Source organism: Equus quagga, chromosome 7 (genome assembly GCF_021613505.1).
Source record: "Equus quagga isolate Etosha38 chromosome 7, UCLA_HA_Equagga_1.0, whole genome shotgun sequence".
Taxonomy (NCBI): domain Eukaryota; kingdom Metazoa; phylum Chordata; class Mammalia; order Perissodactyla; family Equidae; genus Equus; species Equus quagga.
The window spans coordinates 53,979,515-54,001,241 of record NC_060273.1 but is presented as its reverse complement, the minus strand read 5'-3'; the positions used below and the strand labels follow the sequence as shown (position 1 = coordinate 54,001,241).

At 46.3% G+C, this 21,727-nt stretch overlaps 1 protein-coding gene across 1 annotated transcript in view; it reads right to left on the bottom strand.

Moving 5' to 3' along the window:
• The window catches only part of SLIT3 (slit guidance ligand 3), a 592,330-nt gene that overhangs the window by 488,672 nt on the left and 81,931 nt on the right, over nt 1–21,727 (bottom strand). Inside the window, exon 4 of the mRNA XM_046666802.1 lies at nt 3,531–3,602. Coding sequence (XP_046522758.1) covers nt 3,531–3,602 — 72 coding nt within the window. The remainder of the gene's footprint in view (nt 1–3,530; nt 3,603–21,727) is intronic.

Genomic DNA, 21,727 nt, shown 5'->3' with positions numbered 1-21,727 from the left:
GATTCATCAGACATGGATGTATGACCAAGCTAAGCAGTTGACCCTACCCTCAGTTCTTTTCTGCAGGCCTGTTGATGAGGAAACCTTTTTCTCCCGGGTTGCCATATTAGCACCCTCTGAGTCTTCTGCTTCTGTCTGTCATCATATGCACTATTCCAAGGGATGGAGGGAGCAAGATGAAGTCCCAGTGACATCACCAAGCCCCTGGATCCAGCTGTTCCTAAAGCCATCCATAACTATCACTGGATTTCCCAAGCATAAAACTAATATATTTCCTCTTTGGGTTAAACCAATTTTAGTTGCATTTCTGCCACTTACCACTTAGTAGTAGTATTATAATAACATAGGTTCTGAAGAAATAGTATTTCCCTTTCCTATCACTACTAGAAACATGTCTTACGCATTCATAGCCTTTCCAAAAGGTATTTTTCTGGATAAACATCGAGCATTAAGCAGTTTTTGTCTATTATCTAGTAAGAAAAGGTGTGTCCAGAATTGCTCCTTATTCTGCACGGCATACTACAGGGTAGACGGCCACACAGGATTCAATTTAGCATTCTCTAGAAAATGGCTCACTGTGTCTACTGAGATTCAGTGCTCTTTTAAAACAGAGCCAGTGGCATAAGTATACACACTCATGATTGCACATTTATTGATTTCTAATTTGTACCCTGCTTCCTTCCAAAGAGGCCCTGCAGAGGCTGACAAAATAAGACAAAGATGCAATAGGGCCATTAAGAAAAATCAAAGATCAAGCCTAGAGAGAAAAAGGGATTGCTGATTATAACCCAAACCTGGCTTAATATAGTTGCTTCAATGAAAAAAAATTATATTTAGCTCTCAGCTTTTTGGCAGCCATTCCAAATGTGTCATGATGGGGCACACGAGAACTGGACATCCTTCACGTCTGCAGCTCGACACCCAGCACAGAGGCCAGGCTAGACCAAGCACTTGGAAAAGCTTATTGAATAAATGAATGAATGAGTGAGTGAATGAATGAATGGTAGATAAAAGAACCAAAGCTCCTTGGGAGTCCCATCTATATCCTTTGGCCCATATCATTCATGGATTCATGCACCCATTCACGAGTGCCCATTTGTGCCACACTCTGTGCCTGGCCAGGGACCTGGAGCGGGATGAACAGCATGATGAGTCAAACATCGTCCCTGTCTTCCCAGCTGAGCTCTCTGGCTTGAAGCAAAAGCTCCGTGTAATTTATCTCAGTGCTCACAGCAACTCCTGGTTTCTTCATGCCTCTCAGAGAAAGGACATCAGAAATGGAGGTTGTGAAGATGGGAATTGCAGGAGTAACAATAGTTATTTCAATGATTACACTCACACAGTACTTTAAACCCTAGAAAACACACACTCACTATTATCTCATCGGATACTCAGAGCTCCTCAGTGGAGTAGGTAGAGGGGAGAAGCGGGTGTCTCCTTTTTACTGATGACGATGTTTAGGTGCAGAAGGAAAGTGACTATCCCAACCTCTCTCAGAAAGTGGCAGTCAGGACACTACCCTGGGGTTTCCCGTATTCCCATGCTGCCTGCCTAGGCCTGGCGCCCAGCATCTCAGAGACCAGTTATCACTGCCTGAAATTCCCCCTCCGCCCAGATCAAGACCAGCCCCACACAAGTGGGCATCATGCAACAGCTGTGCGAAGCAGCTGCAAGGCCACCTTTCATGAGTGAGAACCAGCCCACCTGACATCCTGGAGCAACTCAAACATTCACTCCCACCCGCTTCAAAGCTGCCCGGAAGCTCCAGCCCGACACGCACCTTCTGTTTGCCTGATTCCAGAGGAAGAGCACACAGTCCGCGTTATTAGTTAGAAGCAGGTTGAAAAGGCACAACGTGGTGCTGGGTGGAGAGACAGCTCTTAGGTGAGCATTTAGGGAAAGAACTATAGAGGAAAGAGGAAGTTAAAAAACCAGCTAGTTTCCCTGTATGCCCATTGGTGTTGCTTATCCAGCTCTGCTAGACACGCAGGCTGCTGAACTTGCACTTTATCCACCCTTACGCCCAACAGGGCAGATTCAGAGTGGAAGGGTGGAAAGCAGCGAACATTCTTTCCCACAGTTAGCAAAGTCAGCCAGGTGGACTGAGCAGGAGAAATGGAGTACACAGCAAGAGGAGACCTTGACAAAGTACAGGTGTGTCCTAGAGAAGGCAAGCAAGGCTGCTGTACCACTGAAACACCAGCCAATCTTTGCCTGTTCTTGTTCTAACAAAGCACCCTTTAAAATACATTTATGTATATAGTTTCTGTGCGTGTACTGATAGACAGAGATATAGATTCCTAATTCAGAACTCGTTCTTAAGTGCACACGCTGACATGTGTTTTGTATTTCCCAATTTATCCTGGAGCCTACATGCATTGTTTGACTACATAAGTGGGTATTAAACACAGCCATTGGAAAGGAGAATGGTGGCCACAACTTTGGAGCCTCCCCAGTAATGTCAGAGTTTTCCCAGCCAGGCTGTAAATCTCGCTGCCAGACTGCTAAGCAGCCAGACACTGCACCACTCCATTCAGAAAGTCAAGCCTTGGGCAACCCAGTTCACTCCATCAGGTACACTAGTCACTGCCAGGGGGACTTTTAGGTTCGAATCATGGAGCTGCTCACTGTCAATAATTAGCACCTGCCTTATGCCCACAATACGTGAATCACAATCTCCGTGCTGACGTGCATCTCCAGCTCCCAGCTTCCAAACTCTAACGGTGAAGAAATGCACAGAGGCTTCTCCAACTCTTCCCCCCTCATAATATCCGGGACCATTCCAGAAGATAAAGCAAAACTCAAGGTGTTTTCTTCCTTTTCCCACAAAATCATAGACCTCCACATCCAGGGTTCCAGGCTGGCAGGGGTAGGGAGCAGGCAAAGGACGGGAATTGTTCTAGCCAGCCAGGTGGTGAGGTCGAAACGTTCAGTCCAGTCCACTGCCGTCTGAGACCACTGGTAGTCTCCTGTGGACAAACTCACCTCAAATCCCACCCTCAGGGCACTCCCCTGAGGTAAGGTCAGACCCAAGTTAAATGGAAGAGCTTCTTCACTCCTTGCAAAGGAGTGACCCACTACCACGAGTCACTAGCCCTCACGGGCCACTTAAGCCGCTGATCTCTGAAGGAGGGGAGCAAGAAAATCAAGCCTGGCGTGGGCTGTGGGGCACAGCACGTTGAAGCCCTGCTCCAAGTCTCCATGAGCATGGCCTTACTGCCAAGCTCCGCACAGCACGGGGCTTCACACACTAAGGCCACCATGTTCTCCACACACTAAGGTCACCATGTTCTCCACACATCAAGGCCACCATGTTCTCCACACCACCAAGGCCACCACATTCTCCACACACTAAGGCCACCACGTTCTCCACACACTAAGGCCACCACGTTCTCCACACCACCAAGGCCACCACGTTCTCCATACCACGAAGGCCACCATATTCTCCACACCACCAAGGCTACCATGTTCTCCACATCACAAAGGCCAGGCAAGACACCAGGCAGAGAATACAATTCAACTCTACTCACAGTCTGGTGAGCTTCGGTGTGCTCTGGAAAAGCAGTTCTGGAAGGACTTGGAGCTTATTCTTGTTCAGGCGCCTAAAGATGAAAAAAAGAATAAAAGGACGTCAAGGGGGCAGTAAATTACATCAAGTGTATCCACAGACATGGCTTCAATCTATCAATCAAGAGATATTAAGAGACTTTCTAGATCTTTCAATGAGGGATGCCCCGCATGTGTAAGGCATATTCTGACTTGTGGAGTTTGTAGCCAAGTTGGGGATATAAGGTAAAGGTCAGTCATAAGAAAGAACATGGCATACTAACTGTCACTCCCCCATCACGAGCCTGGGCCAGATAGCACTAATTGATCACAACATTCTTTCCTGAGGACCCCAGACAAGGCTTGTCAACTTTTCTTATCATGTGCACCAGGTAGCTACTGCCAAATGATGGAACTGGCATATGAAATGTAACCCTAAAAAGAAATAAAATACTAGAAAGAATATTCCAGATCCTACACGGTGTGTGTGGAGGCTGAGGGACAGACAATAGTTGCTATAGGAACAGAGAAGAGGGCGAGGCAGATCATCATGGGCTGAGGGACCACATGGAACCCTGCCAGCCTGGCTCTTCGAACCAGAGCAGGGCTGTGTGATGACTTTCATGGGCCCTCAGCACTTTTCTCTTTGTGGACACTTTCCTCTATAAAAATTTAAAAAATTTAAATTAATATTTTACAACTGTGTCAGTATAAAAACAATATATTAACACTATATATAACATTTACTGTGACCTGAAAGCTCATTTTTTCCCTTCTAATTTTAAAAGAAATAAAAACATTTTCATAGGCCGCTAATAGTATTGTTGTCCCTGGGCACTGTCTCCGCTGAGCCTAATGGAGAACTCAGCCCTGAGTGGGGGACCACAGTGTAGGGGTGCAGTGCGGCTGGAGTAAAGCAGCCCAGTAGGGATGCCCAATGGGATGGTGGCAACAGAGCCAGACTCTCTCCTGAGAATGGTCAAGGCTAATGCCCACAGGAAAGAGGGCCATCTGAATTTCCAAGGGACACTGAGCCGCTGTTGTGGTCTCCATGAAGGCTGCTCTCTTGGGAGGGTGAGGCCAAGAGGGAGACCCTGTTCCTTGCTTGTCCCCATGCCACTCTGTCCTAGCATCTTTTTGCAGCCTAGTCAGTGAATGCCCAAACCAGTATCCCCAAATCTTTTGTCTCCAGAATCCTCAGAATCTCAGGCCCCAGAATCTGCCGCAGTAAAAGATCAGTCTACAGCGTGGCTGAAGTTTTCCACTTAGAGTGAACAGCCTATGTTTGGCTATGTAGGACAACTGTATGATCCCATCTTAGAGCTAAGCAAACTGAGGTAAAGAAAAGGGGAGCTTCTTCCCAGCTTCTGGCCCCAAAGCCCACACTCCCTCTGCACCAGGCAGACGTGACTCCCAGAGTGGGATTTTGCTACTTTCCCCCTTTCATCCCAGGTTGATGGACAAAAACTTCAGAGGGACAGGGGACTAGAAGGAGGTCAAAAGGGCAGAGCATGCGAGAGAGGAGCACGGAAGACTTCACAGAGCAAGTCTCCTGTCAGAAGTGTGCTGCTCAGCCCTGAAGGGGTCAGGCGGAGTGCGGGCAGGTGTGGCCCAGCGATGTCGTCGGGGAGACTCCTGACTGGAAGGAGGCCAGAGAGAAGGCTGGGAAGCTGGACAAGATAAGCTCAAAATCTTGGCCCCACCATGTGGCCTGACTCACACACCAGCGATCTTTTTGGGTTTTATTTATTTTTTAATTGTGGCAAAAAAAATCCCCATAAAATGTACCATCTTAAGCATTTTTAAGTGTACAGGAGTGGTAAGCACATTGTTGTGCAATAGATCTCTAGAGCTTTTTTCATCTTGCAAAACTGAAACTCTGTACCCATTAAATGATAACTCCCCATTCCCCCTCCCCCAGTCCCTGGCAACACCCATTCTCCTCTGTTTCCATGAATTTGACCAGTGTTCTCCTGATCACTCTTGGTATCTGCCCTTTGTGTGTTCCTGTTACTAAAATGGAAAGAAAGGGGGGAGTCCAGGGAAGATGAGGGCTAGGGGGAATCCAGTTGCTTGAGCAGTTTCCATACAGTCAGTGGTAAGTCCCTCTATATCATAGAAGTCCCTCTATATCACATGGAAGCACTGGTCCCAAGGAGACGGGGTGGTTTGACTTTGGGGTTGGCCAGGGCTGAGTTCAGGTCCGGCTATATCATGCTCTCGCTGTTGGATCTTGGGGAAATTACCTAGCCTGCTGAGCCTCAGTTTTCTATCTACAAAATAACCCTACTCACTGGGTTACAGTTAGTCTTAATGACACACTTTATGCATAAGTGTCTAGCATTGCAGTAAGAGCACGACGATGACAAAAATAGTATTTGTTGAGTCCTAACTCCATGTCAGACACTGTGTACATACTAGATGGGCAGGATCTCAGACAGGGGAGCTCGGAGGCAGGTGTCACTATCTGCATCTCATCAATAAGGACACTGAAGCCTGGAGAGGTTGGGCACATTCTGCAAGGCCGCAGCATTAGGAAGAGATAGAGGCAGGATTTGAACCAGGCCGTCTGCCTTCAGAGCCCTGGTTCTGAACCGCTAATTACTGGAAGCCTTGCGATAAATGAAAGCTCCCTTCCCCTTTCCCTTTCTTCTTTTTATCTCTGCTTCCTCTCATCCAGGGTTGCCACCTCCTCCACCCCAACCTAGACAACCATCACCCTGAATCCATTTCCCTCCCTGAAAAGGACTGTCTTGGAGGTCCCTAAGGCCAGAATTGGGTCTCTATGTGAGTCTGTCTGGAACCACCCTCTATTGTCACAGCTGCACAAAGCCCGGTGAGAGTTATACTCAGACAACCAATACTCCAGTCTAGGCCAAAATCCTAAACTCTGGCCCACCGCTGCCTGCAGTGGGTAGGGTGTTTAGCATGCTAAAAGCCTAAAACCAGAATTGAAGCTAAAAATAAAACCAGCTTGGCTCCGAGGCTCCAAGAAGAGAAGGAATCGTTTTCAGCTCTTTGCCGGTATTTGTGGCTGGATGAAAATAAAAACACAACCAAATTTAGCCAATTGTCCTCTGCCTGCTGTTTCATTAACCCTGAATGAGGATTCCATGGTGGCTGGGCTGGGATCTTCTCCCAAAAGCTTCAGGGTCTTTCCACTTTGGCTTGGGCGGGCCACATGCTGGTTCTCCCTATTACAAGGAGCTTGATACTCCATTTCATTTGCAATTTATTCCAGGATTTATTCATGTTTACACAGTGAAGCAAGCCAGTCTGAAAGGTTTTCCTTGAAGAGCTGATGAAGGCTCCAAGCTGTATAAGGTGCACTTCTCATGTGGCTTGTACAAACCCAAGTCCTGAACAGGAACAGGAACAGTATGAAATGTGTCCGTATATGGAGGGACAGGTAAGCACTGGGCTGCAGACAGTGACCATGGCCATGGTGTCCTCCATCACTCATGCCATCTGCTGCTCTGTCACCCAGGGCCCAGGGGTAGAAATCTGCCGTAGTTCAAGCTGGAAACAAATCAGTGATGCCTGGATGGGGAAAAGGACTGAATGGAATCCATATGAGGATAGACCCAAGGTCAGCAAACAGGCCACAAGCCAGATCAATGATGTGGTAAACCCTACCTGGGTGTCCCCTTTCCCTCTAAGATCAACACTCCTCAGCTTTCCTCCAGGAACAATGCAGAGCATCAAAGTAAAAAACCCACTGGCTGCTAGTTGCAAAGTCATACTGCTTTTCAGCCTGAACTGTGAAGCTCCAAGAAACAAAGCCTTGTCTTTGTGCTACTGCTGATGGCCTTCCTGGAGGTACCAGGGTTTCAGATCTAATTAGAAGCTTTTGCCATTCATTTGTTGAATTCACTCATTTCACTCATTTACCTATCTATTCAACCATCCAACCATTAGTTTATCCATTCATCCAACCACTATCTACCCATCCATTCATCCGTCCATCCATCCACCCATCTCTGCAGTCATTTTTCAATATGAAGGTACAAAGATGAATAGGTTGCAGTCTCTTCCTGCATCTGCATGAATAAAATGCAGATGAATAAGAATGTCAGATGTTAGTGGAGGAGACAGACATGAAAATAAAAAGTTGCACTGTGATCTTATAAGCAAAGGCATTGTGGCAGTACAGAGGAGGGGTGGTTAACCCAGACCTGGGTACAGGAAGGCTTCTCAAAGAAAGCAGTTTGGAGCTTACTTTTGAAGCATGATTGTGACTCTTCAGGAGACACGGACAAAGGTTCTAGAGTTTGAGAGCAGTATGTGTATGGTCATGGAGGGAAGGAGACCAAGGAGCATTTGGGGAGCAGGCCTGCATTGCCAGAATATGGAGGTGACTGGAGAAACACAAGCAATGAAGCTGCAGAGCTGGGCAGCGGTCATATCACAAGGGCCCTTATGGGTCATGATAAAGGATTTGGGCTTGGCTGTTTACAGAGAGTCATAGGGAGCCATAGAAAGGGTGTGAGCAAGGGAATAATAATCTGGTTTGGATTTTAGAAAGTTCTCTTGAATGGCAGTAAACCTAGTTTGGAAGAGGGTAAAATTGGAATCAAAGAGACCACTAAGCTCTTGACTAAGACCAGGGCTCTGGAATAATCAGTGTGGTTGTGTGAGGGCCTGGTTAAGGATGAGAGTGTAGGACTGGAGTGTAGGACATAGATATGACATACAATCAATAGGGCTTTGTGATTGAATACAGATGACGGTTGATGGAGTTATGGGACCAAAGGTCTTAAAGGTGACCCCCAGGGCTCGCACTTGGGTAACTGATCAGTGAAAATTACCAATCGCTTTTGAAGGGAGGACCACCATGCAGGAGGTGGTGTGTTTAGATTTCAGATTTCTATACCACTGGGGTCTCTCAAATATGTATGGACAACAACTAAGCAGTAGCTAGTAATAAGACTAAGACCACGAGTCAGGCACTGTCCTAAGCATTTCACGTATACCATCTCATTTAATTCCCCACAGAAACACTTTGAGGCTAGTACTCTTAGTCACCCTATAATAAGGAAACAGACACCTAGGAAAGTTAAGGCAGTTGCCCAAAGTCAAACTTGACCAAAATGATGGTGATGGGATTTGAACACAGACACCTGATGTCAAACCTGCACTCTTAACTATCATGGATAATGATGATGTTTAATTTAACACTTCTTTATAGACCGTCCTGATTTATTACCTAACGAGTGGGTCTCACCTTCCCATTATGTTCTGAAGGTCCTAGAGAGTAAGAAATACGTCTGATATCTGGTTGGTGTCCCAACTTCCACCAACACAGCCCCAGGCATGTGCGGGGGCCTTGAAAAAGGGCCTGTTGAATTTCAGGAATAAATCATAGGTCAGGAATGGCCAATTTGGGGAGTCTGAAGAGTCAATAGCCTTCCTGGCTTAGGAGGAGGGAGCCATTCTGTATGGAGGTAAACAAGACTCCCAGAGAGCCCACTTGCTTGAGTCTGTCTGCATCCTCCAGAAACCTCTTGGAGATTAAGCTCCCAAACTCACCTGCCTCACTGACCAGCAAAGTTAGAAGGGGTGGGGCTGAGTGCTTCCCCTCACTGGGCGAGGAAAGGGTGAGAGGCCTCCAGGCCGGAAGGAAGTATGGTCTGTCAGCAGCAGGCCTCAGCACCAGGCACTGCCAGTCCCTTCCTTTTCTCAGGGAGGTGTGGAATGTAGAGCTGCCTATCTAAGGCCTAAGGGAGGGAAAAAGTCAAAGGGTGCTAACTCCCCAAAGTCACCAGGATTGTTTGCTTTAGTAATGAAATCAACTGGGTCCACTTCCCAGGCACTTTCCTAGGCAGCTGGATGCTTTCCAGGTCTACTGGTACTTTCAGAAACAGCAGCACATCTAAGAAACAGGGGCCAAATCAGCTTTGTTATTCAGAGCAGAAGCTCCCCACCTCCCCCAGTGGAGGGATGGAGAGGCCCAAGGCTTCCTGTGAGCTGGGGCTCCAGGCAGGGAGCCCCAGGGATGAGGGCAGGCTCCAGGAGAAGGGCAGAGCCAAAATGCAGAGACCTCGAATCCCAGCTCAGAGGTGGCAGCATTATCCACAAAGATGTACAGATGTCACTACACACCAGGGGAACTCTGTGAGCAGAGTCAAAAGAGCAGAGAGCCTGCTTTGGGGCTGTTTCCACAGTTACTTGCCATAGCCAAGAATGGCCTCATATTTTCTTTGTTTCCTCACCTGTCAAACAAATCAAATTCAGGCTTTTTTCCTGCTATGCAAATTTTCATAATGCAAACTGGTTGTAACCTGATCAGTTCAGTAGGGAACCTGATTTGTGATGGTTGTTGGTTTATACCACTGTCATAATCAGAAACGGTCCCCACGTGTGGGAAGAAAGCCTTTATGCCTCAACACCCATGGCCACTTTAGTCGGGTAACTGGCTCTTCTTTGCCATTGGGATTTCCTTTTTTAAAAAATTTATTTTTATTTTTTGATAGCAGTTTCACTGAGCTATAATGGGGCTTCTTTTTAACAGCACTTCTGGACCAAGCCACGATTTATTTTGATGTTTGGAAGCAAGTTGACCTGAGTCTTGCCTTCCATGGAATTCAGCATTTTTGCTCAATGACATTTAGGTTGGCTTACGCCAGTTTTGAAAATCTGTTATTTTTAGTTTGTAACTTCAAAATTTCCTAATAGCAATTAAAAACCTTTATTTTTGACATTTCTGTAGGAGAAATAACTTTGTTGTCACAGTCTAAAACTCTTGCCCCTAAGCAGTTTTTTTCTCATTGAAGTTGTTTAAGAAAACCCCTTTTAAAAATAACTTAAAGTTTATTTTAGGAATACAATTATTCTGTAACAGCAAACTTATACCTCATGAGGTACCTGAGACAGCTGAATGGTTCAACATCTGCAATGGGCTTTGCGACGTTTCTCGAAGGCTCCATAATGGCAGCCACTGTTATTATCATTATCATCATCCCCAGATGCCCCAGGAGGTCAGAAATATAGAAAATATATTTCTCCTTCATAGATGACATTGGTCACAAGACTATTAGCAGTAACAAATGAACTAAAAAAATCTCACTGGGTTAACACAGTAGACACAGATTCCACACACCTAAAGAGCTTGCTCTCCCATAAGATGCTGTAGAGAACGTGTGGCCTCCAAGACCACTGTGCCGGGAGAAGAGATGGAGGGAGGAGCCATGGCAGCTCTTAACCCAGTTGTAACTCATATCTCTTCTGCTCTCAGTTTATTCACCAAAACCAGTCACATGGCGCAAACCTAACTGCAAAGGAAGCTGGGAAATCTACTGGGAGACTTGGATATCAGGTAAGAACGATCATAAAAACCATCTTGTCTTAGCATCAAAGCAACAGTAACGATCTCTTTCTTCTTGTTGTTTCTTCCATCTTTCCTTTTTTCTGTTAACATAGGGCACTTATAATGTGCTAAGTGCCATGTGAGGTGTTTTATATGCATTACCTCATTTCACCTTAAAACGACTCTTGAAGTAGACATTGTCATGATCATTATTTTCTATAAGAAAACTGAGGCACAGAGAGTTATGTAACTTGTCCAAAGTCACACCGCTGACGAATGAAGTTTGGACAGAGGTCTCTCTGACACCAAAACCTGTGCTTTGAATCCCTTCACCATTCTGATTCCTTAACTCTTTGGTACTCGCTTGACCAGGAGGCCTCTCAACAGTCCTAGGAGGGACGCCGATCGTAAGGAGTATTTGCTCATTTTATAGCTGAAGAAACGGAATCACAGCAGACTAGAAAGCTGGCCCTGTGCTCCCTCGGCCTCGCTGTCCAAGGCCTAGTTATTGATCCCGCCCCTCTGGTTTCAGAAGAAGGCTCTGACGGCCTCAGGAGATCCCTGCTTCCAAGGCAGGAGGGGAATCCTGAGCCATCTCTGAAGAGCAATTGTTCTTGCTCCCCTCTCAGACCTAAAGGGTCTGTGCATTCAGAACTTCTCCAAGGGTATTCTCAGCCCCTGCCGGCCCTTGCGGGTGACTTTGTCCTGAGATGCAGCGACAGTTCTAGAGAGCTCTCGGGCTTGCCTAGGATCTCATCTTGCTGGGATCCAACCCAGGACTCCAGCATGAAAAGAAAACAAGCATAAAGACCCCCAAACAACTCCTTTTGAACTCTTCTGCACCTCACATTGGACCAATTTTCCTCCAATTACACGGTTGTTAGGGATAAAGCAGAGTACATCAGCGGCCTGAGCCTGCCTTGCCTCTGACCCCTGTCCCAGATGCTGCCATATGCCAAGATACCCCTGCCTCCAGAAGACCTTGATTGCAGGAGGAGAGACGGGGGAGGGGAAAAGAAGGTCCTGTCTGTGCCGTGGCAGCAGGATATACACTGGCTCCACAGAGAACGAGCCGAAGGGCACTGAGAGTCCTCTTGTTCCAGGGTGGCTAACCCATAAGGCCTAAGTCATTTTCACCTAGAACACTGCAGGGAACTGCAGGGGCCGTGACCAACAGGCTACTTTATCTAGGACTAAAGTCATGATCCAGGGTTTCTGGGGATCCCCCAGTAGATTGCACATGGAACCACATTAGTTACACTGAGGGTTCAGACTCCAGGAAAACATGTCTGGGGTGGGAGAAAACACATTATATATGCATGTGAATGCATAGACACACACATGTAACATGCATTACAGACATAACGTGCATGCAACTTTACAGAGTCAATGTACACCCCTCAGGGCTGACCAGATCCATTCCATACAGTCAGACCACTTGGCAGCGGCCAAAGCTCAGATCCCCATAGAGATCTCTTCACTCCACAGTTCATAATGGGGCCAAAAGGGCAGGCAGCTCCCCAGACTCAAGAGTCATGCCTCCATCTCTTCTGAGGTACTCCAGTCTTGCAAATTCTTCTGCCTCAGGGTTTTTGCACATGCTGCTGCCTTCTCTGGGAATTCTCTTTACCCTCATACCAGTGTGGCAGCTGCAGAGGTGTTTAGATGGAAGTATTCTGAAGGTAGAACAGATGGGATTTGGTCCTGGATTGGAGGTGAGACTTGAGAAAGAGAAATTAAGGATGATGCAGAGGTTTTGGCCTGTGCATCTGAAATTTTGGAACTGTTGTCACTGAGATGGGGGAAGACTATGGGTAGAGGAAGTCTGGGGGGGACCAGATTTGGACACGCTAAATTTGATATGCCTATAAACATCCAAGTGGAGACAACCCATAGACAACTGGATATGCAAATCTGGGCTTTAGGGATAAGATCAAAATAAAGATGTAGAGGTATTTAAGGGCATGAACCATGGTCACCACAGGAGACGAAGAAAAGAAGGGAAGAGGAATAAGAACTGAGTCCTGGGCTGCACCATCCATTAGAAATCAGAGGGAGGAGGAAACAGCAGCCAGTGTGGCTGGAGGAGAAGCAAGAGAGGGTAGAATTATGGAAGCCAAGTGAAGAAAGAGTTGCAAGGAGGGAGGAATGGGTTTATCAAATGCTGCCAAGAGGTAGTGAAAGATGAGGATGACACTGCATTTAGCAAAGTGGAGCTCATTAGTGACCTGGAAAGAGTAGCTTGGTACAGAAGTAGGCATGAACTGTTAACTGGAGTGGTTCAAGAGTGGGAGGAGAAAATCAAGGGAAAACAATGATTTTGAGGGGTTTTGCTATAAAAGGGGACAGAAAATGGGTTGATAGCTAGCAGGGGATATGGGATCAAGAAAGGTTCTGTTGTTTTCATTTTTTAAGATGGGGAAATTGCAACATGCTCATATGCTGATGCAGGGGATGAGGGGAAAACTTTTGAGTGAGGCTCCTGATTAGCCAACAGAGGAAATTCCAGCACACAGCACACAAGTGATGGCAATGGCCTGTGACAGGGCTGAAGACAGGCTATCTGTGGCAACAGTAGGGGAGGTAGAAGTTAGGGGACAGTGTATGGTAATATCATGGTGGCAGTCTACAGAAGGTCCCTTCTGATTACTTCTATTTTCTTTGTGAAAAAGGAAGCTAGACCCTCAGCAGAGACTGAGGTGGGGGGAAGGAGGTGTTCGATGACTGAGAAGAGAAGGTGAGAAACAGCTGTCTCGGAAAGAGCAGGAGAGTGAACTAACTAGAAAAGCCTGGAGGGTTGGTGGGCAGGAGCAAGTCCCCTTGAGGTTAGTGATCCTGAGTTGTAAGAGAGAGTCATCCATATAAGCATGTGTTCACTCTCCAGCCATATCCAAGGTGCCTGGGTGAGAGGGTGCAAACAATTGAAGCCTGACTTCAGCCAAGGTTAGGGTTTTTCCAGGAACTATGATGGAAGAGGAGAGGGACACAGGAGTAGAGGGAATGTGCTTATAGTACTCAGGAAAATGGGTCATGAAATCCATGTTGGTTAAGGAAGAAAGGGAGTTTGCTATGGTCTGAATGTTTGTGTGTTCCCCCAAACTCATATGCTGAAATTCTAACTCCCAAGGTGATGGTATTAGGAGGTGGGGCTTTGGGGAGCTGATTAGGACATGAGGGCAGAGCCCTCGTGAATGGGATTAGTGCCTTTATAAACGAGGCTCCAGAGAGATCCCCTGTCCTTTCCACCATGTGAGGGCACAGCAAGAAGTTGTCAGTCTGCAACCCCAAAGAGGGCCCTCACCAGAATGTGACCATCCTGGCACCCTGATCTTGGACTTCCAGCCTCCAGAAGTGTGAGAAGTAAATCTCTGATGTTTATAAGCTACCTGGTCTGTGGAATTTTGTTACAGCAGCCCAAATGGACTAAGACAAAGGTCATTAGGTGGGTGATGGACAGTGACAAGATGACAGTCAGTAAATTATAGGCCCCTTCAGGGTCCAAGAACTCATGGACAGGGCATGGGGCTGGGGCTTAGGAAGCCAGGCTTTGGCCCTAGCTCTGCTCCCAGAGCTGTGTGACCGTGTAGACCACAGCCCCTGTCTGAGCCATGGTTTTCTAAACCACAGAAGCAGTGGGTGGGATGAGAGGATTCCTAAGATCCCTATTCTGTTCTCCCTAGTCTGAGAGCTGGATAGGATACTTAAATTCTAAATCCAGCTCTAAATGACCTGTGTGTCCTTGGGGTTTAATCTCTCTTTTCCTTGGTTTCTCCATGTGAAAAATGTGAACAATAATACCTCTTACAATATCCACTCAGATATGAAGTGCCATGAGAAGAGGGGTTTTGGACTGTTTTGCTCACTGCAACTCAGTGCTTAAAATAGTTTCTAGCAACTAGTAGGTGCTCAATAAATATGTGCTGTTTGGTTGGTTGTTGAATGAATGAATGAATGAATGAGTGAATACCCACTTCAGCTATCCCACAGAATTACTGAGGAATAAATGAGACGAAGATGGCAAACTTCATGAAAAACTTAAAGTGCTATAAGTTGCTGTGCAATGCTGCCCAATGTTCTGTTCTGCACCCCTGTTCTGGCTGCTATTTCACTTCTGGTTGTTCAAACTAGAGCATCTCGTTAGGGACCTTCCAGAGTATTGCAACCAGGTTACCGCAGGATTGCAATCACAACAGCACAGACTTAACACTTTGCCAGAGCGCTTGAAAGAGGGTCCTGAGAGTCTGGAGCACGAGGCACACACCATGTGAGTCAAATAGTGGGCTGAAAGGGAAGCAGGGACAGCTTCAGAATCAAGTGAAGCCAGAGTGAGGTGAGGGTCCCTATAACAAGTGGAGCATTCAAGTGAAGTTTCTATATCAGCAAAACAAGAGTTGCTGAAAAGAAAAGACAGAAAGCCCCACAAAAGCTAACCCTCTCTCTTGTCTGTGCTGCCTGGGAATGAATATGGGAGAGCTGTGTTGGGGGGCTGCTGAGGGGGATGGAGAATTCCTTTGAGGTTAGGATTGCTCTGTGAAAGCACACTCCATCAAGACATCAAGCATGCCTTGAGCAGCCTATGGTTAATGTTGTGTCATTCCTACTAGGAATTAAGAGAAAAATACTTTAGGCAGCTGTGAGGACTTTTTCCCCCTTAAAATACCCAAAAGCAGCAAAGCTGGTTCTAAACAGGATAGCATGAGTGCAGCCCACCAGAGACTTTTCATTTTCTCTCTGGATTATTCTAGGCCTTTCATCTGGGTCTCCAATCCCTTCAACCCACAGGTAGGAAAAAGACAGATGTAAACTGAAGGAGAAATACCCTAGCTGGTAGACGTATGTCACAGAGGGCAGGTGCAACTTAGCAGAAATTTTCTGGAAGTGTACTGTTTAAAATGATCCTGTTTGAACCCATTGGCCTTTTGTTTTGAGAAAGTTCAAAGTAAAAAAAAAAAAAAAAAAAAAAAAAAAAAAAAGAAATGAAATGAAAAGGAGACCTGACAGCAAAAGATTCAAACATTCCTAGCTTGTGAATGACAAATTTCCCTTTCATTTCTGTTCTAAACACTCACACGCTGCAAGATCTGTTAAGCATGGTGCTTCTCTGTGTGTTTATCTAGGTATCTAAATGTCTACATATCTAGCAACAAAAAAGATCTTTTAAGCCTTCTCAGGCATGAGCCAAGGAATGTACAGTAATTATCTGTGACCAATTCTCATCTATAACCAATTAGAATTTTACTTTCTCATAGCATTTCCTTCCTGGTCCAGGTCCAAGCTTTTTTCTTCTTTTTTTGGTGAGGAAGAGTGTCGCTGAGTTAACATCTGTGCCAACCTTCCTCTATTTTGTATGCAGGACACTGCCATAGCATGACTTGATGAGAGGTATGTAGGTCCTTGTCCGGGATCCAAACCCACAAACCCCAGGCTGCCAAAGCGGAGTACACAAACTTAACCCCTACACTACCGGGCCAGTGCCTTCTTCTTCTTCCTCTTTTCTTTTTTTCTGTAGGAAAGGAAGATACCTGGATATATTTAGAACTGGCAGTATGGAAAGGAAACAGGGTGAAAGGGGAAAGGGAGCACTTATCAGATTGCATTACTGCTTTGATCTGATTGAGTCTTCTTTGGTTATTCCTTTTCTTGAATGCTTTTCCAGCAATGGGAAGGGTTTCTCAACCCTCCGGCTATTGCATTTGAACTGAAGTCTGCAGAACAGTTTAAGAGCCCCTGCTCACCTCTTTCACCTCCACCTCGGGCGAGCAGTTCCCCATCCAACCATGGCTTTGAGATCCCATCCAAACTTGTTGGCGTCTCGAACTGAATCCCAGATGTTCACTTAGCGAGAAATCAATGAATGGCCCAAGCTGTGGACTGAACCAGTGATCCTCACAAATAGATTCCAGGTGTGTTGGCATCTGGACTGCTATCTCTCTTTTTCTCTGTTTTACACACACACAAACACGCGTGCACGCGCGCGCACACACACACACACACAGGATGACAGTTCCATCCTGAAAAGAATTCGACACCATCTCCAGATGGAGAGCTGATGGAGAGAGTAGAATGGACAGGACTAGTTTCCTAACACGAATGACATCTTTTCAACCATGGACAAAGGCAAAGCACTAGGAACACACCCTCCTTTGCATTCAATTATCAAAATCAAGACACATTTGCTGTTCAAAGTCAGCTGATGTCTGAAAGAGCTTAGAAATGCTAAACTATCTTAACTGCACTGATTTTCATTCTCAATTTCCACCACCTCCTGCATTTCCTATGATACTCATCTTACTGCAAATTTAACAAGCACCCACTATTTGCCTACCTGGGGCAAGCAACAATGGGAAGGAAAAAGAGAGAAGGCAAGATCTCTGCCCTCAAAGAATGTATAGTCCTATTGAAACAGTAAAGTTCAAGTCACTTAATTCAAAAATTGATTGAGAAATTCGATGTTTACTAAGTGCCTATTCTGGGTCATGCTCTAGGACACAAAATCCAGCAAGACCTCGTCCTTAAAGAGTTCACAGTCAGTCTAGTGGGGAAGGAAGATAAGTGCATAGATGGTACATGTGATGTGTGCTAAGAGAGAAGGAAATACGGCAAGTCGTGGGAGAAGTCTTTATGGCTTCACGGAGGAGGAAATATTTGATTAGCATCTTGAAAGAGAAGGAGCAATGAGCCAGGGAATGAAAAACAGAGAGAGGGCTGAGAGAACATATGGTCACAGGTACTGCACTGGGACACCACAGAAGCAGCACCTACTGTAACATGCACAGTGAAGGAGGACAAACAGCTGTGGGGTGGATGAAGCGACTTGGCAGGCACAAGTCAAGTGAGGCTCGGGGAACTTGTGAGCCAAGTTGGTAAGATCAGCACACGTGAAACGCTGAGAGAAGCCTGAGCTGGAACCTTGGGCAACGGGCATTGACTGTAAGCAAAGCAGGAAGGGAGAGCTGACTAGAGGCTAGAGGACTCATGGAGGAGACAACTCTTAGAGGACAGGTAGACAGAAAGGGGTAGGGTCCACCAGGCTCAGAGCATGGAATGAGCAAAGCCATGGGCAACTGCTGTTCCATGACAGGTGCACAGACAGTGAGGGGACCATCATGATCCCATCAACAGAAACATGCATAGATGAGAGCGAACGCTAGACAGGTGGGATGAAGCTGCATGGGCTTGCGGGAGGCCAGTGGGCTCCCAAAAGCAATCATCATACCTCTAGTGATTTCAGAGGGTAAATGCACAAGTATTTTTATTTTAATCAGCATATATTTTTATGTTTTTAGAAAATGTAGACTCTCTCATGGTCATTATTACTTAAGATGAGGCTAAGGAGCAAAAAGTAAGTTGACATGAAGTCAAACAAAATAAGAGTACAGGTGTTAGATTGATCAAAACTATGATGAGGGTTCAGAAATTACTGGCTATCTGGGGAATCTTGTGTTGCTTAATGGCTGGTCACTGAAGTTTCTCAAGCAGGATCAGCATGAAGAAAAAAACACTGTAGGAAGAAAACTCAGGCAGGGACATGCAGGACGTGTTGTCAGGGAAAAACAAGAGTTGATGGGGGAGAACACGAAAGAGACCATTGTGTGAGGAGTATGTGAGCTGAAGGGACCAGAGTTAGGAACGGATGAAAGAAACAGGAAGATGACTGGCAAAACTGTGACATTGGATGAGGATGATTGGAATAGAGAGAGGACACAGTAGATTGGTTTATTGGTACCAACTCTTCCTTCCTTCTCTGCTATAGAATCCTCCACCCAAGACTTCTGCCATGTGTCTGCAGTCTCTCCCATTAAAGTGGGCAGCATATATTTCCTTCCCCGACTAATGTCTGGCTTAGCCATGCACCTTGATTTGGCCAACAGAAGGTAAATGGGTGTGATGTGAGCAGAAGCTTTAAATGTGCTTCTGTGACTTGGCTTGATCTCATCTCTTCTTCTATCTGCCATGAGAAAACCATGCATTGGGTAGCCACTAGCCCAAGGGGAATGAAAAGTCACATGGAAGATCCTGAACCCAATCCACAGCCTGAATCCAAGCCCAGCTGAGCCTAACTGAGATCAGCTGAAATCAGACAAACCCAGCCAACCCATGACCCATAAGCAAGGAAAATCAATATTTTTGTAAGTCACTGAAACTCTGAGGTTGTTTGGATAGAAGGGAAAATTGACTGACACAGAGGAGGAGGAGAGGCATGCAGATCTGACTGGTCTCCCTGCTGCCCCTGTCGCCCCCTACACCCTATTGCCACTAGTGGCTAGAGTGATCCTTTCAAAACCCACATTAATGAAGTGTCATTTCTTTGCTCAGAACCCTCCAGTGGCTCCCATTTCACTCAGAGTGAAAGTCAATGTCCTCGTAATGGGCCACATCCCTACACGATCTGTCCTCCTCCCTACTTCTTCACCCCTCAAACTTCACCTCCTACTCTCCCACCGTCTCACCCTGCTCCAGCCACAAGCCTCCCTGCAACTCCTGGGACACATCAGGGTGCACCCTCCCTTGGGCCTTTTCTTTGCTTTCCACTCTTTAGAAAAGACTTCAGATATCTAAATGGCTGACATCTTCACCTCTAGTCTTAAAGCAGTGGAATGAATGATGTGGGCTGCTCTGAAAAGAATCCAACCTGACATCTCCTCATGGACATCCTATAGGCATGTCCCACATGGACATTGCCATCTCCCTCCACACCAACCTTCTTTTCCACACGTGCTCCCCATCTCAGGGAGTGACCCTCCATATTTCACTCCTTTTCACTTGACACTCCTTAGTGCAAGCTATCATTATGTGCTATGAGCCTTGCCTCTTAAATACGTCTCTAAACCACTCTCTTCTCCTAACTCCACTGCCACTCTACCAATTCAGGCTACTGTGCTTGTCCTCTGTGTTACTGAAATGGCCTCCCCACTGGCCTTTTTGCCTCCAGTCTTGCTCCCTACCCTTTCACTCAACTCTTAAACCCTGCCTCCATATTCCAGGTGGACTGATCTTCTTCAACACAAGCCTAATTATGTTGTTTCCCTGAAAAGCCTTCAATAGCTCCTCACTGCCCTCAGAAAATCACCAAAAGTTCTTCATCATACTTGCTAAGCTATGTGTCATCTGTCGTCTGTCCCCCCAGCTATGATGAATTTCATTCAGCTCCTGAACATACTCTGCTCTGAGAGATCACCTCTGGGTCTTTGCAAATGTTGTTCCTTCCACCTGGAACGCTTTTCCCTTCTTCTCTACTTCATTAACTCCTATTCAGCCTCCAGGTCTCAGCTGAGAAGGCATCTCTTCTAGGAAGCCTGTCTGACCCTCCCCTTTCCATTCCTACGGTACTCTGAAATTATTTCACTACACTGCAATTTCCTTTGATTAGAGAGCGAGTGCCATACTGAAAGATCCCTTCAGATCAGGGTGGGCAAATATTTCCTGTAAAGAGCCAGGTGCTAACTACTGTAGGCTTTGCTGGCCCTATGCTGTCTGTCACAACTACTCAATTCTACCAATGTAGAATAAAAGCAGCCATAAACCATACATAAGTGAATGGGTGTGGCCATGTTCCAATAAAACTTTATTTACAAAATCAGGCAGTGGGCTGGATTTTGTCCATGGGCCCCAGTTTGCCAAATCCTGCTCTAAATGGTCACTGTAGCCCAGGGCCTAAAAGAGTGCACTGTACATCAAAAGGGCTCCATACAGATTTCTTGAATAAAGAAAGATGGGATGACGATATGAATAAATATATGGTACATTTCAAAGGCTGAGCTGATCTAGTTTTTCAAACTTGTTCCCTAGAATTAAACTGATGTTTTAGAAACTGTGTCTTTTCTTGTTCCCACATGTCTAAACCCCTGCCTGGAAACTATAACAACATTTATTGAGTGCCACTCTTTTAAACACTTTACAATGATTAATCTATTTTATCCTCACAATAAGCCTATGAGCTATGAACTATTATCTTCAGTGTATATAGGAGGAAACCTCCTCAAAGATAGGCTCTGCCTTGCCCTCAGCAGACCCCTCCTTTCCTGGAGACCCTCGATCGGTGCCTATAATCCAGCCCCTTGGTTGGGCATCTTCCCCAGTGTCTGTGTGGTCAGCCTGAATCCATGCCTCCCCTTAGCCTGCTCTGCCCACGCGCCATGCACTCAGCCTGGGACGGACATTCCTAATTCGGCTCTCTTGCCCACCTCACCCTCTAACTCCCTTCCCCACAGTCTCCATGTTGGATGCTGCTTGCCTTTTTCCCAAGGGTTTCTCTCTCTGCTCTGGGCCCCACTCACCCTTTGAGCTCCATTCTATCACTTTTTCCCTCTCTCACCTTTTTTTTTTGTGCTCCAAGGAAATTCTAATACCGGCACGACATGTTTCAAAGGCCAATGCACAAGTGATTGTATCTAGAACTTGAAAAGTGTGAGAAAAATCCATGAGATGAGAAATGCTCTGATAGAAGCAGTAGCAAGCTCAGCGGTCTTCCTACGGAGATTCGGCCAATTACCGAAAACACTTCCTCTGGCTGAAAGGCTTACCACTGAAGGAAACTTGGGGAAGAACACGCTGTAATGTTAAACCCCAAAGGGCCGCTCTTTGCTCTGAGGCCCTGATCTCATCTGTGATTCCTCGATGGTTATCTGAAGTACGTACCCCGTGACGATTTAAGAGCTCCCAACAAAAGCAGATCCCTTATTGAGGAGCTGGAGGCAGCATTTTGAGCCTGAATTTGTCTTTTCCCTCCTTTCCGGATGTGGGTCTATGCCTCTCACCCTGAACTCAGCAGCCCACGGCAGCTCAGAGCTCTGGTTTGAATCTGACTTCTGAGCCGACGGGTATCGCCATGGCGGGATGTGCGGCTTGGATGTTAATTGCTCATTAGCCATCTGT